The sequence below is a fragment of the Drosophila kikkawai genome, chromosome 2R, assembly GCF_030179895.1.
Source record: "Drosophila kikkawai strain 14028-0561.14 chromosome 2R, DkikHiC1v2, whole genome shotgun sequence".
NCBI classification, from domain to species: Eukaryota; Metazoa; Arthropoda; class Insecta; order Diptera; family Drosophilidae; genus Drosophila; species Drosophila kikkawai.
Window position 1 is genome coordinate 3395133 of NC_091729.1, and position 16147 is coordinate 3411279.

The 16147-nt window shown below is 48.8% G+C and overlaps 3 protein-coding genes across 6 annotated transcripts in view; all 3 read left to right on the forward strand.

The window, feature by feature from the left end:
- DIP-lambda (Dpr-interacting protein lambda) overlaps positions 1-16147 on the forward strand; it is a 442761-nt gene that overhangs the window by 14643 nt on the left and 411971 nt on the right. The window lies entirely within an intron of this gene.
- LOC121503175 (uncharacterized) lies at positions 582-1825 on the forward strand. Its single transcript, XM_041777378.1, has 2 exons — positions 582-636; positions 876-1825. The coding sequence occupies exons 1-2, from the start codon at positions 582-584 to the stop codon at positions 1823-1825; spliced, it is 1005 nt and encodes a 334-aa protein (XP_041633312.1).
- LOC121503174 (uncharacterized) lies at positions 1826-6031 on the forward strand. The gene has a single exon (XM_041777377.1). The coding sequence runs from the start codon at positions 1826-1828 to the stop codon at positions 6029-6031; it is 4206 nt and encodes a 1401-aa protein (XP_041633311.1).

Here is a 16147-nt window from a genome sequence, read left to right on the forward strand (position 1 = left end):
GCCGTTTAAGGCAACTCCGCATGAAGCAAGACAACTCCTTTTATTCGCAGTCCTAGGGTGACTGCAAGGGCAACTTGCGCTGGATGGTCTGATGCCCAGCTAGAGAGTTGCCAGGAGCGCATTCCCGTCCCAGTAGCAGAGTCGCAGTCAGCGATATAGTGGAGCGCAGCCAGCGCCGAACACTGGGTACGGACGGAGACGCAGTCAGCGTCAATTGAGGTATCCGCAGCAAGCGGACAGAAGGCGCAAGGAGCGTCAAGCGTCGGTGTGACGCAGGCAGCGGCACAAGGGTCGCCATTTTGAAGCGCGCTGAGGCAGCGCCATATTGAACCTGGGATGCAGCATTCCCCCAGGAGGAGTTCCCGGCTGAACGGAGGGGAAGCCACCCCTACAACAACGCGAGCGGATCAGCAGCCAGCGAGTAGTGGAGCGGGAAACCGGCACAAGTGAACATAACCACGGCGGCGGCCATTTCTCGCCCAGCCACTACGGTGACTACAGTAGCGTCCCAACCGAGGAGTACTGCTGTCACAGCTGCGAGTTCAGTGCCGGAGGAAGGCCAGCCACTCACGTCGTACCTTATGGAGAGGATTACGGCGTTGGAGAATGAGCTGAGGCAGGTTAAAGTCCTGAACAGTGAGAGCACCGCCAAACGCGCGCCAATCGCAGTTGGCCCAAGCGCAAATGGCGCCAACAGTGAAGCGTCGGGGCGGCCGCCATCTTGGAGCGGGCCGCCAGTAGCCACATCTAACGGTGAGGCCCCAACTAACGGGGTCGGGCCTGTTCCACATAGCTGTGTCGGTGCGAGCAGTACGGCCTGCACGCAGCCGCCATATTGGAGTGGACCGCCATTGCTAACGACTAGCATAATCTAGTGGAGCCACTGTGTGCTACGAGTGTTGCGCAGACGGCGCATGGATTCGTGCTACCGGGCGGGAGCATCCACAACGTGGCAACAGCATCGCCATTTGTTGGATCCTACGCCTCGATGACGCCGAATGGAGCCCAAGGAGCGAATGGGCCAAGAAGGCTTCCGGACCTGCCTGTATTTGGAGGGCAGCCCGAGGAGTGGCCTATATTTAACTGTGCATTTGTGGAGACGACCCAAGCATACAACTGCACAGACCTGGAGAACAACCAGAGGCTGTTGAAGGCGCTGAAGGATGAAGCACGCGAGACAGTGAAGTCGCTACTGATTCACCCTGGGAACGTCAGCGCCGTGATGGAGCAGCTGCGCTTTAGGTTTGGCCGACCGGAGCAGCTTATACGCAGCCAGCTGAACAGCGTGCGAGAGGTGCCGCCGATTTCGGAGCAGCACCTGGCGAGGATCGTCCCCTTCGCAACCCGAGTGAGTAACCTCACGGCCTTCTTGCAGTCAGCGAAGGCGGAGCAGCACCTGGGGAACCCCACCCTCATGGAGGAGCTAGTGGCAAAGCTTCCTACGAGCAAGCGAGTGGATTGGGCCAGGCACGCTGCATCGATCGAGCCCTTTCCCACTGTAGCGCACTTCAGCACGTGGCTACAGGAGTACGCAAACATCGTGTGTACGATTTTGGACGTCGAGGGAAAGGAGCCGAGGCGTCGAGTCCTGCATGCGAGCGTCGACCAGAACGGATGCGAGCAGCGGGATGATCGGCATGGAGGTTGTCCCATTTGTGGAGGGCAACACGCTACGACGAGCTGTAGAGAGTTCATCGGAGCTTCGCCATCGAGAAGGTGGAGCATGGTGAAGAGGCATCGGCTCTGCTTCACATGCTTACGGATTGGTCATACAGCTAGAACCTGCAATGGGCACGGCGAGTGCCGAATCAACGGATGCCGCTAGATGCATCACCGTCTGCTACATGGAGCGGACGAGGGGCGAAGATGGCCGGAGCAGCAAAGTGGCTTCAGGCGCCACGACGGTGGGAACCAGCAGTCAGCAGTTTCCAGACGCAGCCCGGAAAGAAGGTCTTCGCCACGAGGTGGTTACAGGGACCACGAGAGGAGCCAGCAGCCGGCGGTTCTCAGAAATAGCCTGGAGAGAAGAGCCCCGCAGCCAGCGGAGGCACCTGTGCAAAGGAACTTAAGCTGCATTGACGCCGAGGGAGGCCGACTATTGTTCCGTATACTGCCAGTAACGCTGTACGGAGCTGGTCGCCAGGTAGATACCTACGCGCTTCTGGATGAAGGATCCTCCGTCACGATGATCGATGACGAGTTGTGGAGGGATCTGGGAGTGCGAGGCGAACATCGACAGCTTAACATTCAATGGTTTGGAGGAAAGGCCAGTAGAGAGCCCACCAACGTGGTGAGTCTAGAGATAAGTGGAGCTGGGAAGCCCACTCGCCACGCGTTGAGGAACGTGTACGCCGTTTCGAGTTTGAGTCTGCCGATGCAGACGTTATGTCGGCGAGATGTCCAGGGCGTGCATAAGGATGCGCGTCTGCCGATGAAGCCCTACAGCAACGCGGTGCCGAAGTTGCTCATCGGACTGGACCATGGACATTTGGGATTGCCACTTAGGACGAGGCGGTTTGCCAGAGAGGGACCGTATGGGGCCGCAACCGAGCTTGGATGGGTTGTGTATGGGCCGGTAAGTGGACAATCGACTACGCCGTCACCGAGGTCCTGCCTTCTAGCCGTGTCAATGGAAGATGCGATGGAAAAGATGGTAGAGGACTACTTCGAGATGGAAAGCTTTGGTGTGAAGCTCGCGCCACAGGTCGCAGCAAGCGATGACGCGCGGGCACAAAGGATCCTCGAAGACACCACGGTGAAAGTGGGGCGTCGCTACCAGACGGGACTACTCTGGAAGGACGACCACGCTGTGCTGCCACGGAGCTACGAGATGGCGCACAGACGGCTGATCAACGTAGAGAAGAAGTTGAGGCGCAACGGGCAGTTGGCGCTGGAATACGATCGTATTATCAAGGATTACGTGTCCAAAGGGTATGCGAGGAAGCTGCAGCCGGATGAGGTCGCCGTGAAGAGCGACAAGCTATGGTATTTGCCACATTTTGGTGTCGAAAACCCGAACAAGCCCGGTAAGGTCCGGCTTGTGTTTGATGCTGCAGCCAAGGTTGGAGGAACCTCTCTAAATTCGGCGCTGGACAAGGGGCCTCAGCACTATAAGCCCTTGCCAGCCGTGCTCTTCCATTTCAGGGAAGGAGCAGTCGGAGTCTGCGGTGACATCAAGGAGATGTTCCACCAAGTGCTGATCCGACCCGAGGATCGATGTTCCCAACGGTTCCTTTGGAGAGATGGCAACGACGATCGAGACCCGGATGTGTACGAGATGAACGTAATGACGTTTGGAGCAGCCTGCTCGCCGAGCACTGCGCATTACGTGAAGACGCTGAATGCCCTGAAGTTTCGGGATTCAGATCCGAGGGCAGTCAAGGCCATCATCGACCACCATTATGTTGATGACTATGTGGACAGTTTCGCTACAGAGAGCGAGGCTATTGCGGTATCTACCCGAGTGAAGGAGATACATGCGGAGGCTGGCTTCGAACTATGCCAGTTTTCATCCAGCTCACCCATCGTGGAAGCGGCGTTGGGACCACCTGGACGAGTCAAGAGCGTCGGATGGGGTGAGGCTGAGCAGAAGATCCTTGGAATGCGCTGGCAGGTAGCAACGGATGACTTCAGATTCAACGTGGAGTATCATCGAGTGCCAGAAAGCGTTCTAAGTGGAGATCGAGTCCCTACAAAGAGGGAGTATTTGAGCCTGCTGATGTCAACATTCGACCCATTGGGATTCCTGTGCTGCCTGATGATTACAGCGAAGCTGTTGCTGCGAGAGATATGGAGGCAGAAGATCCAGTGGGACGAACCACTACCGGAGGAGATAGGCAGAGCCTTTGCTGCCTGGCGCAGGCAGATGGACGCCGTGGGACAGTTCCGATGTCCTCGGCACTATTTTGGGCATGGAGCAGTTCGGACCATCGAGTTGCACGTGTTCGTGGATGCGAGTCAATCTGCATTCGCGGCGGTGGCCTATTGGAGGGTCATGTACGAGGATGGCAAAGTGCTGGCTAGTTTCGTGTGCGCAAAGACGAAGTGCGCGCCGATGAGAACGATGTCAATCCCACGGCTGGAGCTGCAGGCAGCGGTTCTTGGAACCAGATTGATAAACACTATCAAGGAGGAGCACAGTGTGGACATCAGCGAAACGGTATTATGGACGGACTCAAAAACGGTGCTGAGATGGATCGGCAGCACCCACCGCCGGTATAAGCAGTTTGTTGGCAACCGAGTGGCGGAGATTTTGGAGTCGTCGGAGGTTTCCCAGTGGAGATGGGTACCTACAGCTGACAACGCAGCGGATGATGCGACGCGGTCGCAGAACAAGGCGGACCTTAGCCCGGAATCCCGGTGGCTAAGCGGTCCCGCATTTTTGAGGCAGCCAGCGAGCGGCTGGCCAGTGCCTGAGGAGGGAACTGAGCGTGTTCCGGATGCATCTGATGACGAGGAGATGCCGAGTGAGTTTGCATTGGTGGCCACAAATGAATTTGTCATTCCGTTCCAGAGATTCTCGAGCTTCAGCCGCCTGGTGAGGACCACAGCCTGGGTCTTGAGGTTTGCGCGTTGGTGCCGCAGACAGAGAAGCGAGCTCGAGGAATACGGACTCACTGCAAAGGAGTGGGAGGCCGCGGAGAACCTGCTGGTCAGGCAGGCCCAATTGGAATCGTTTCCCGATGAAATGAGGTCGGCGAAACACGGAAAGGAAGTCGCCAGCTCGAGCGAGATTCGAGGTCTGGCGCCGTACATGGATGAACATGGAGTTCTGCGAGTTCATGGCAGAGTTGATGCTGCGCTGTGCATGCCGTACAGTGCGAGGAGGCCTGTGATACTGTCACACAGGCACAGTCTTACTGAGATGATTGTGAGACACTTCCACGCCCAGATGAAGCATCAAAACGTGGATGCGACGATTGCTCAGATCCGGACGAGATTCTGGGTCACGAAGATGAGGCGCATGCTGAAGGAGGTGATCTCGTCGTGCTACGAGTGCAAGTTGCAGCGAACGCGGCCGATGCCGCCGATAATGGCACCCCTTCCAGAGGATCGATTGGAAGCGGGTGGATGGCCATTCAAATATACTGGATTGGACTACTTTGGACCACTGCTGGTGACTGTTGCCCGTCACCGAGAGAAGCGTTGGGTCGCCTTGTTCACGTGTTTGACGACAAGGGCGATTCATCTGGAGCTGGCGCATGACCTGTCGACGGATTCCTGCATAATTGCGATCAGGAACTTCGTCTGCCGTAGAGGACCGGTACATAGACTGCGGAGTGACAACGGCAAGAACTTCGTGGGAGCTGACAGGGAGGCCAGACGATTCGGAGACGTGTTCGAGACGGAGAGAATACAGAGTGAGTTATCCAGCAGGAGCATTGAATGGGTCTTTAATTGCCCATCGAACCCGTCCGAGGGTGGAGTATGGGAGCGGATGGTGCAGTGCGTCAAGCGAGTGCTGCGCCATACATTGAAGGAAGTCGCGCCGAGGGATCACGTATTGGAAAGTCTACTGATCGAGGCGGAGAATGTGGTCAATTCGCGTCCGCTCACCCACTTGCCGGTGGATGCGGACCAGGAGGCGCCGTTGACGCCAAACGACCTGCTCAAGGGAGCAGCTAACCTGCCGAATACGCCTGGTTTGGAGGCGGAGCTGCCCAAGGAGGGTTCTACGCGAAAGCAGTGGAGGATTGCTCGCATGCTGCGAGACCGTTTCTGGAGGAGGTGGGTCCTGGAGTACCTGCCTACGCTGGTGCGCCGCGAGAAGTGGTGCCGGAGAACGGAGCCCATCCGCCAGGGCGATATGGTCTTCGTCTGCGATCCTGCCTTGCCCAGACGAGAGTGGCGCAAGGGCATCGTGGAGGAGGTCTACAGCGGAGCTGATGGAGTCGTCAGACGCGCCAGTGTGCGCGTGAGCGACAACGGACTATCTCGGACAATGTTGCGGCCTGTCTCGAAACTTGCAGTTTTGGATTTGAGTGAAGCGGTTCTTCACGGGGTCGGGGATGTCGACGGCCAAACATTGTAATCGATAGGTAGAATAAGTGTTGGAAGGAAATTCTAGTATTGTAAGTTATCCGATGTTGTATGGATTTCTTGGCCCATGAAGTAGGGGCCTACTAATATCGGCACTGTGAATGCCGCCTAAATTGTGCCTTTTCATTGTCTTGTGAATTGTAGGAGGGCACACTGCGGTAAGCTTAAGTTAGTTTAAAAATGTATTAGGCTAATTTAATGTATTCACAGAATAAAACCGCACCCTTGAAGTTATCCCTCTCTTCGGACCTACTTGTGTGGGGGGCCGTTTAAGGCAACTCCGCATGAAGCAAGACAGTAGTATCAATTTGCTGTGCTTCAGTTTTAGACACAATGCAATGATCAATATAATTTATTTCTTTATTTATTTAACAAAAAAAGCGAATTTCTGCCAAAAAAAGCCATATCCTTACCTCACATCGAAAGCGAAGGTACTCTTCCCCATCGCAATCCAAGCGGACCGGGCGCTGAAGCTGCTGCAGCGTCAGAACCCGGATATCCCAACCGGGGACTGGAAGGTTCGGCACGTTGCGGCCCCATCACCCAAGGAGAGGGGGCAAAGTGCAGTCCTCCAGATAAACAAGGAGGCAGAGGACATCCTTTATCCCAGATACGAGAAGATGGCGTGGGGCATGGGTAGCGTATACCTGCGCCTCAAAAAGCGCCACCCCGGGGATAAGGTTGCTCACACCCTGAAGGCAGATGTGGTGGAGAAGGACCTAGGTCTGGAAACCATCGTGGATGCCGACCGGGAAATGACGCTGGATGAGTCCGACGATGGAGAGGACGGTGACCTGACCGTAGTAGTCAACCCGTCGTTTGGAGGTGAGGCCAGTACCCATGACACTCAGGGTGCTGCAGCTCAACCTCCATAAGAGCAAGGTGGCGTCGGTCTGGAGCCATGGATCGCCTCAGGCAATGCCATCGTCGGACTGAAGTCCGTAAATTACAATTTGCTCCATCCACCAACGGTTAGCAGGAATAGAACCGCCGTACTTGTACGGAAGGGTCTACACGCTAACCTTATGTCTCACTACAGCTCTGATGACCTGGCCGTGGTGATGCTAGAGAGCCGAAAAAGCGCCTTTTGGTAGCTTCCTGCTACATGGCACACGACAGGACGGCCCCACCAGAAGAACTCATGAGCTTCCAGCCCGAAGGACCAGCAACTGCTCGTGGGTGCAGACGACAGCGTATGGGGGAGCCCCGACATAAACGACAGAGGTGAGTCCCTCTTAGACTTTATACTCTCAACCAACCTGAGTAGAGCAAACGTGGGGGAGGAACACACCTATGTAGGTCCCACCTCCTCAAACGTGCTAGATCTTACTCTGGTAAGGGGACAAGGTATTTTGGTATCAGAATGGAAAGTCCTTGAGAGACCATCCTTCTCAGATCATAAGTACATACGGTTCCAATACGCATTCGAACACTCAAAGGCAAGCTTTGACTTTCATAGCGAACGTGTTTTTGTTTTGCGCTCCGAATTTTTGTGTTTCTTAGACATTTAAAACCAACCAAATTACAATTTCAAACTTTGCCGTTCTGCTACGCGAGTGCATGTGCATGTGGGTTTAAGTGTTAATTAATTTATATATGGGCATTTCCACAAAAACGTCAACCGCGGCCAAAACACTAAAACTTCTATAAAATGTTTTTTTCCAACATAGTAACATTAGGAAAAGGTCCAATTGATTAAAATTGAAGGGCTTTATCATATTCTAAAACAAATTTCGAAATATTCGAATGCATATTCGCGCAAACACGGTTTTTCATTATTTTGATGAAAAACATCATAAAAATGGGCCTGTTTTCTTTTGATAATTACATCCAAACCGAGGCATTATGCTTTGACTGTTGGTTACTAACATCACTAGAAGAATGCAAAAAGTCGAAATATAATGGATATATGCTCTTCCAATTTACTTATAATAGTAAAAATTACATGCAAAGTGTGATGATAAAAAATGTCGCGTGCGACATGTCGCGTGCGAATATGATTAAAATTAAATATAAAATAAACTACGCTATATTTCTGATTGTAAATTAAAGCATATGAAACTGACATTATTGCATCACATTTTAAAATTTGTTTCATTAAAATAGTCCCTGCCGTTTCGCTGAAATCAGTGTTTAAACAGCTCGCCGCGAAGGTGACTTCTGTTTTTGTCGCGTGCGAATCCTTCAGTTTTTTAAAATTTTCTTAAAATTGAGCAAACGCTTAAAATCAACATTTGCACAAATTATAGTCCTAGGCAAGAGCTATGAGTTAACATTTATAAAAAAAATATAAATGAAATGTATCATACTTTTTTTTGGTTTGAATGCGTACGAATGTCGCGTGCGACATTATGGAAATGCCCATATATAGTTAATTAATCACATTTAGTTTTTGCGTTTTTCTTGTCCCCTCTTTGTGTTGTCCCGTTGTCTAGCTGCACTTAAGCGGTCCCAAGCTTTCGTTGTTTCACCGCTCACCCACGCTTACGCTCCCGCTCTCTTGTTTTTTTTTCTCTCTTCTCTTCGGTACTGCTTATCTGTGCACCGTGGTTAAAGGTTCGTGAAAATGGTTTCAAATTTTATTTGCGATATTAAAGGCTGCCAAAAAGAGGTTTTGGCAGATCAGCCCAGCCTTTACTGTTGGCTTTGCGATGCGGTCGTTCACGCTAAGTGTCTAGACTTAACGGGCCGTATCGCTGACGCAACTTCTGCCAAATCTGGCTTGCGCTATTGTTGCCATGCCTGTCGTGAGGTGGAGAAGGATATGAAATCCTTCATGCGGCAAACCAGAAGTGGATTTAGTGAACTTAGGGTCAATTTTCGCAAAACAAATGACCTGTTCACAGCGCTAGACGCTCAATTTAGCGGCATGAAGCTGTTAAGCGAGTCGCCAACGGGCAAAAAATCGGCTGCTGGTCGGCTGCAATTGGGCGAACCACAGCCACTAAAAATTTGGCACACTCCCTCGGCACAGCCCCCGACACCGTCACCAACTCCAAAGGTGTTGAGATCGGGAACGGCTAAAGATTCGGCATTCGAAGGTGCCGGGGCAGTAATGGCAGCAGCTCCGCCAGTGTTATCAGTTGAGTCCGCTGCGGGGTCTCAATCTCTGACACCGCAGACTTCAAAAAAAATCTCAGCTATCCCAACGGGCAAAATAAGGGCTGAACCACTAGCTGAAGTCGGTAATGCTGCGTTACCAAAGACCATCACCGCTATTCCACCATTAAAAACAATTTTTGTTTCTCGGCTTGCCCCTGATCTCGCATCGGAAGATGTACTAGCTCATATACTGAGCAAAATACAAGCCAAAAATGTGAAAGTGGAAAAATTCAATTTCTCATACCCCAGAGATATCTCATCTTTCAAGATAAGTGTCTCCCTCGATCTCTTTGATACAATTTGTTCTGGTGACTTCTGGCCCGAGCACGCTGTAGTCAAGGAGTACGAGGTAAAAATAAAGAAAAAACGGCCTTCACGGCCGGCCGGCGTCACGGCAGTGCCAAAAAACTAAATACCTCCCTCCTACTTTCCTATCATAATACTAGAGGCTTACGCAGCAAGCTCTCTAAATTGTATTCTGATAGTTTTTCGTTTGCATCCCAGGTGCCCCAGATTGTGTTTACCGAAACCTTGTTAAAGCCGGAGATTCTCAGCTCCGAAATTTTTCCGGGTAAGTACACAACTTATAGATTGGACCGTCTTTCCCAGCGAGGTGGTGGAGTTTTAATTGCCGTTGACTCCACCCTTATTTCCGAACTGGTGCAAATTGACGATCTCACAGGTATTGAATTTATCTGTGTAAAACTATCATTTCCATGTAGTTTTATCTATATAACCTATTCTTACGTTCCTCCATCTGCTGAAGAGCCTATTTATTGGAAACACCTTTCGGCAATTCAGGCCGTTTCCAACATGCTTTCGGATAGAGACCAACTAAAACTCTAGGAGACTTCAATATACCTGGAGCTCGTTGGTCATCAGATGGTACTTCCAATGTCCTCCAAACTGCGGCACAGCATGACCTCATATATGGCTTGCTTGACATTTCATTGTCCCAAGTTAACCATGTCTTAAATTCTTTAAATCGCTTACTAGATCTGTGTTTCGTCTCTGATCCTGTAGGTGTAAACTTAACAAGAGTCGATCCATTGACGCTTCCCGAAGACCCTTACCATCCTACTTTCGAAGTGACCATCGATTTGGGGACTGTCGTAAAGACGAAACCTTATCTGAGTTGCTCAGCGACTAAAGTTCGCTGCTTTCGTAAGGCAAATTTTCAAAGGCTAGATATCTTGATTTTCAAATTTAATTGGTCTGAACTTTACAGATGCACTGACATGGCGTCCGCCGTGGATATTTTTTACAGTGCCATGAATGCGTTCTTTGCATCGTGTGTTCCGTTAGCCTATCCGTCGGTTTCTAGTAAACCATCTTGGTTCACCAAAGAGCTAACACGCCTAAAAACGTTAAGTCTAGGCTTTATAATCGCTATAAACGTACCGGATCTCTCACTGTTCTTTCCAGATATCTTAGTGCTCGGTCGGATTTCACCGTGTTTAACGCGCAGTGTTATAAAAGTTATTTAACTCGTTGTAGGGTTCAGTTCACGTAGGACCCGAAACAGTTTTATAACTTTGTTAACACTAAGCGAAAACCCAATCTACATCCTTCATCGCTTTCGTTCAAGAATGCTACAGCAAACTCTGATCAGGCCATCGCCGATCTCTTTGCTGACTTTTTCAAAACTACGTATTGCTCCTCAAATAGCTTAGATCAGACTTACTCTTTTGATTTGCCCAGGTCGAATCTAATTTTCAGTCCTATTTTAACCGAAAGCTCCCTTAGTTCGGATCTTCATCGTGTAAAACCAGTTTACTCACCGGGTCCCGATGGAATACCAGGCTGCGTGCTCAGGTATTGTGCCGGAGCTCTGTGCAATCCCCTTCTGAAATTGTTTACCTTATCTTTAGAAACCTTACTCTTTTGATTTGCCCAGGTCGAACCTAATTTTCAGTCCTATTTTAACCGAAAGCTCCCTTAGTTCGGATCTTCATCGTGTAAAACCAGTTTACTCACCGGGTCCCGATGGAATACCAGGCTGCGTGCTCAGGTATTGTGCCGGAGCTCTGTGCAATCCCCTTCTGAAATTGTTTACCTTATCTTTAGAAACCTCAGAATTTCACCTTATTTGGAAGGAATCATTTATCATTCCTCTCCACAAAAAAGGTAGCAAATCGGACGCCAGCAACTATAGAGGATTCTCTAAGTTGTCGGCAATTCCAAAACTTTTCGAGAATGTAATTACTCCCCACTTGCAGCATTTATGCAGATCCATAATTTCACCATGTCAGCATGGTTTTATGAGGCGAAGATCGACCACTACAAATCTCCTGGAACTCACCTCTTTCGTTATATGAGGTTTCCAACATAACTTTCAAACCGACGTGATTTACACAGACTTCAGTAAAGCTTTTGACTCGGTTAATCACTCTCTTCTTGTAAGGAAGCTTGACTTAATCGGGTTTCCTGTCGATCTTCTTAAATGGATTTTGAGCTATTTGAGTGACAGAACTCAAAAGGTTCTGTTTAAAAATGCTCTATCCAAATTCCTCAGAGTAACTTCTGGCGTCCCACAGGGTAGCCACCTAGGCCCGCTGCTATTTACATTGTTTATCAATGACCTCCCGCTGGTTCTAACGAATTCTAGAGTACTTATGTACGCTGATGACGTTAAGCTATGCTGGCAGTAAGGACAGCTCTTGCCAGTCAGACCTGCAATCGGATCTTAATAACTTTCAAGCATGGTGTCGTGCTAATTTTTTACATCTCAATAGCTCTAAATGCAAGCTGATGACATTTTCACGTGTCACTCCCCAGTTTGCCACTTATATGCTAAATGACTGCGCTCTTGAAAGAATATCTCTTGTTGATGATTTAGGCGTTCGCTTAGACCCTAAACTTTCGTTCTCTGAACATATTTCGTGCATGGTTAATAAAGCGAAAGGCATGCTCGGTTTTATTAAGAGGTGGTCGAAGGCATTCGATTCCCCTTATATAACGAAGACCCTTTTTACTTCGTTAGTTCGCCCTATATTGGAGTATGGTTCATGCGTCTGGAGTCCTCAATTCGGAATCCATATTAACCGTATTGAATCTGTACAAAAGAACTTTTTACTTTTCGTCCTCCGTGGCCTACCTTGGGATGCTGATGAGAGACTACCGTCCTATTCTAGAAGACTCCTATTAATTAACTTACCCTCCCTAGCTAACCGTAGAACGATGCTTGGTGTCGTATTTCTTAACAACTTAATAAACGGTGATGTTGAAAGCCCCCCCCATCTCTTAGGGCAGCTCAATTTCCACGTTCCTCGACTAACATTTAGAACCCTTATCCCTTTAGTAGTAAATCACTGTAGGCGGGAGTTTGAAGTATATGAACCCTTTAGGGTTTTATGTACGGATTACAACCGCCTCTCTGACATTATAATTCGTAGCGATAACCCTTCTATATTAAAAACTTTAATACTTGTTGAGTTAGCTCATAATGTAACAGCGCAGTCTAATTTTGCATGCGTTCTTATTTATTTATCGTAGTTATTATTTAGTTACATTATATTATTTTTTTAATATTTATTTTGCATGCGTTTTTATTTATTTATCGTAGTTATTAGTTAGTTACATTATATTATATTTTTTATATTTATTTTGCTTGCGTTTTTACTTATATATATATTTTTATTATATAATATTTTTTTTTCGTTATTTAATTTTATTTTTGTTCTCGTAACGTTTCCTCTTTCTTTTCTTCCTTCATTCACCGCGTCTATCTAGTTCGCGATTCGTGCCGTACGTCACACGGCTGCGCCCCTCGGTCGGTTGGGCGGGAGGTGGAAGCGGGACCCCGAGCGAAAACTCTCCAAAACAATCCGTCTTCTGGAACCCCCGGAATACTAACTAGGGAAAGTTCAAGGAGACTATCGCGACACGGCTCGCAATCTCTCCGGGCATAGTAGAATCCGCGGAAGACATAGAAAATTCCCTAGAGACCCTCTCCAATGAACTGCTGGATGCGTACCACGCATCATGCCCTATATCGGACACGGGAAAGAGGACCAGGCCACCGTGGTGGAATAAGGACCTTTCACTCCGACGCATCAAACTCACCCTCGGTCGGTTGGGCGGGAGGTGGAAGCGGGACCCCGCGCGAAAACTCTCCAAAACAATCCGTCTTCTGGAACCCCCGGAATACTAACTAGGGAAAGTTCAAGGAGACTATCGCGACACGGCTCGCAATCTCTCCGGGCATAGTAGAATCCGCGGAAGACATAGATAAGTCCCTAGAGACCCTCTCCAATGAACTGCTGGATGCGTACCACGCATCATGCCCTATATCGGACACGAGAAAGAGGACCAGGCCACCGTAGTGGAATAAGGACCTTTCACTCCGACGCATCAAACTCAAAGAATTCTTCAGAATCGCCAAGCAGGCGAAAGATGATATCATCAATGAGGAATACAAAGTCCAACTAAAGGACTACAAGAATGAAATACGCAAGGCGCAAAGAAACACATGGAGAAACTTCTGCTCCAATATAGAGACTGCCCCAGAAACGGCTAGACTCCGGAAGCTGCTATCGAAGCAGCCAACCATACAGAGTCAGCTCAAACGCGACGACGGACAGTGGACTGAGGGCAGCGAAGAGGCCCTAACAGCACTAATGCACCGATGCAAATAAGCACCAGGACCTAGCAACTGGAGAAGAGCATCTCCCAATAGATCTAATATCCTCTAGTAGAATCAACTGGGCTATAGACTCCTTTGCGAGGATAAAAGCACCAGGACTAGATGGAATATTCCATACTGCAGGCGACCAAGGAAGTGATCACCCCATGGCTCTACGCAATATATACAGCTTGTTTAAGCACGGGCTGTCTTCCTGCCCAAAGCAGGAAAGTGCAGCCACATGAGCCCCAAGGATTACAGACCGAAGTAAAAAACACAAACAGAAAAGCTATTAAAAACACCAAATAGGAAATATTATTAGACCCCGGTGGTTTTCAGGAAAATTCTACACAAGTCAAGAGCGCAAGAAAAAAACGGAACTCTATGGCATAATCGATATGGACATTTAAATTATGCCGGTTTGGCGGAGTTGGTAAAACATTCAATGGATGAATGTAGCTAATTTATATGGATGTTTGAGGGGCAATGAAAAAGCGCTCAATTCAAGGAACTACGTATTTTACCACATTAATTGATGATAAGACCCGCCGTATGTTTGTGTATTTCATTACAGCAACGAAAAAAATATACAAAATATGCATTTATTTAGCATTCGTAATTGCAGGACTTGAGGTCATAGCCGGCTTCGATTTTATAAAAATCTAAGACTCGGCTTTTGTTAAAAACAACAAAAAGAACTTGTCAATGGACAAGCAGCAGCTGTGGTGACGATCGTTTCGTTGGAGCAACCCAAACTCATCAGACCACTTGCTGACTATTGCTAATTTTCTTGGTACTTTACCTTCAATCTTCGCTTAGACTCGTTGGGAATCGTAAGTTTCGATGTAAAGGCAAAAGCAAACCCTGAAAATCGGCAATAGTTCCTTTTGTTGTTTTTAACCAGTTGTTTGGCATGCAAGTCTATCAGACTTGCCATAAGCCAAGCTTTAAAGCTTTTACGTATGGTGACGTGGGCTTTTTTGGGGCGAATCTCCCCTTTGGTTTTAGTTTGTTTTGTAACATCGACCTATTTTTGTTTTAGCATTCGTAATTGCAGGACTTGAGGTCATAGCCGGCTTCGATTTTATAAAAATCTAAGACTCGGCTTTTGTTAAAAACAACAAAAAGAACTTGTCAATAGACAAGCAGCAGCTGTGGTGACGGTGACGATCGTTTCGTTGGAGCAACCCAAACTCATCAGACCACTTGCTGACTATTGCTAATTTTCTTGGTACTTTACCTTCAATCTTCGCTTAGACTCGTTGGGAATCGTAAGTTTCGATGTAAAAGCAAAAGCAAACCCTGAAAATCGGCAATAGTTCCTTTTGTTGTTTTTAACCAGTTGTTTGGCATGAAAGTCTATCAGACTTGCCATAAGCCAAGCTTTAAAGCTTTTACGTATGGTGACGTGGGCTTTTTTGGGGCGAATCTCCCCTTTGGTTTTAGTTTGTTTTGTAACATCGATCTATTTTTGTTTTAGCATTCGTAATTGCAGGACTTGAGGTCATAGCCGGCTTCGATTTTATAAAAATCTAAGACTCGGCTTTTGTTAAAAACAACTGGTTAAAAACAACTGTTCAGGTCAGGAGCTTTCGCTTCCCCCCCGCGCGCCTCCGAAGCGCTCCCGCTTCTGCAAAGCTCCTCAGCGCGCTCTCGCTCTCAGCTTGCGCTCTTGCGCAGCTTGCTCTCTCGCTCTTCTAGCGGAGGCTCTCGACTCTGGGCGATCGGCGGTTCGGATATCTCACTCCAACTTGTAAATTAGTTCCTTTTACGACATCAAATAAAGAAGACCACGTCCACGGTCGTTTACCACTGAAGATAAACCACGCCCCCGGGCCTCCTACTTTTTTCGTATTTGTCTTCATTTTGGTGGTGATTTCTTTGGTGTTTCCGACTGCGGCGCGGGAGTGATTTGTTTGATTAATAATTCTTGTGCTTATCTGGAAACTGAAGGAAGACTTCCCCCCCAGCCGAACATTTTGGTCCTTCGAGCCGGATTTGTGGATTTTGGATTCCCGGATTTTCTTGGATTTTGGATTTTTGGATTCCGGATTTTTGTTTCCTTCCACACCAGCAGTTCTCGGCGTGTCATATTTTTCCAAGATAAATTATAAACAATGTTCCCACGTCTACGTAGCGCCGTCGAAATGGAGAGCAGACGTATACGAGGTACAAATTCCTACCGTTGCCGAGTCTGCCACGGAGTCCACCGCAACGGAGAGCACCACACACTGCTGCATATGCAGGAGCAGCCGCTGTATTTACGCCGTTCGCGTCAGTTGACGCCGCCCTCTCGTCGCGCTCGAGCTTCTGCTCACCACGCTTCGACCTCTCCTCAACTCTCTTCGGCCTCTCCACGGCATTCGTCAGCCTCTCCACGGC

Excerpts from the sequence above, each read along its gene's own strand:
- LOC121503175 (XM_041777378.1), top strand. The coding sequence starts at position 582 with ATGGAGAGGATTACGGCGTTGGAGAATGAGCTGAGGCAGGTTAAAGTC. Across the intron at positions 637-875 it reads GCAGGTTAAAGTCCTGAACA|TGGAGCCACTGTGTGCTACG; the intron begins GTGAGAGCACCG and ends AGCATAATCTAG.
- LOC121503174 (XM_041777377.1), top strand. The coding sequence starts at position 1,826 with ATGCATCACCGTCTGCTACATGGAGCGGACGAGGGGCGAAGATGGCCG.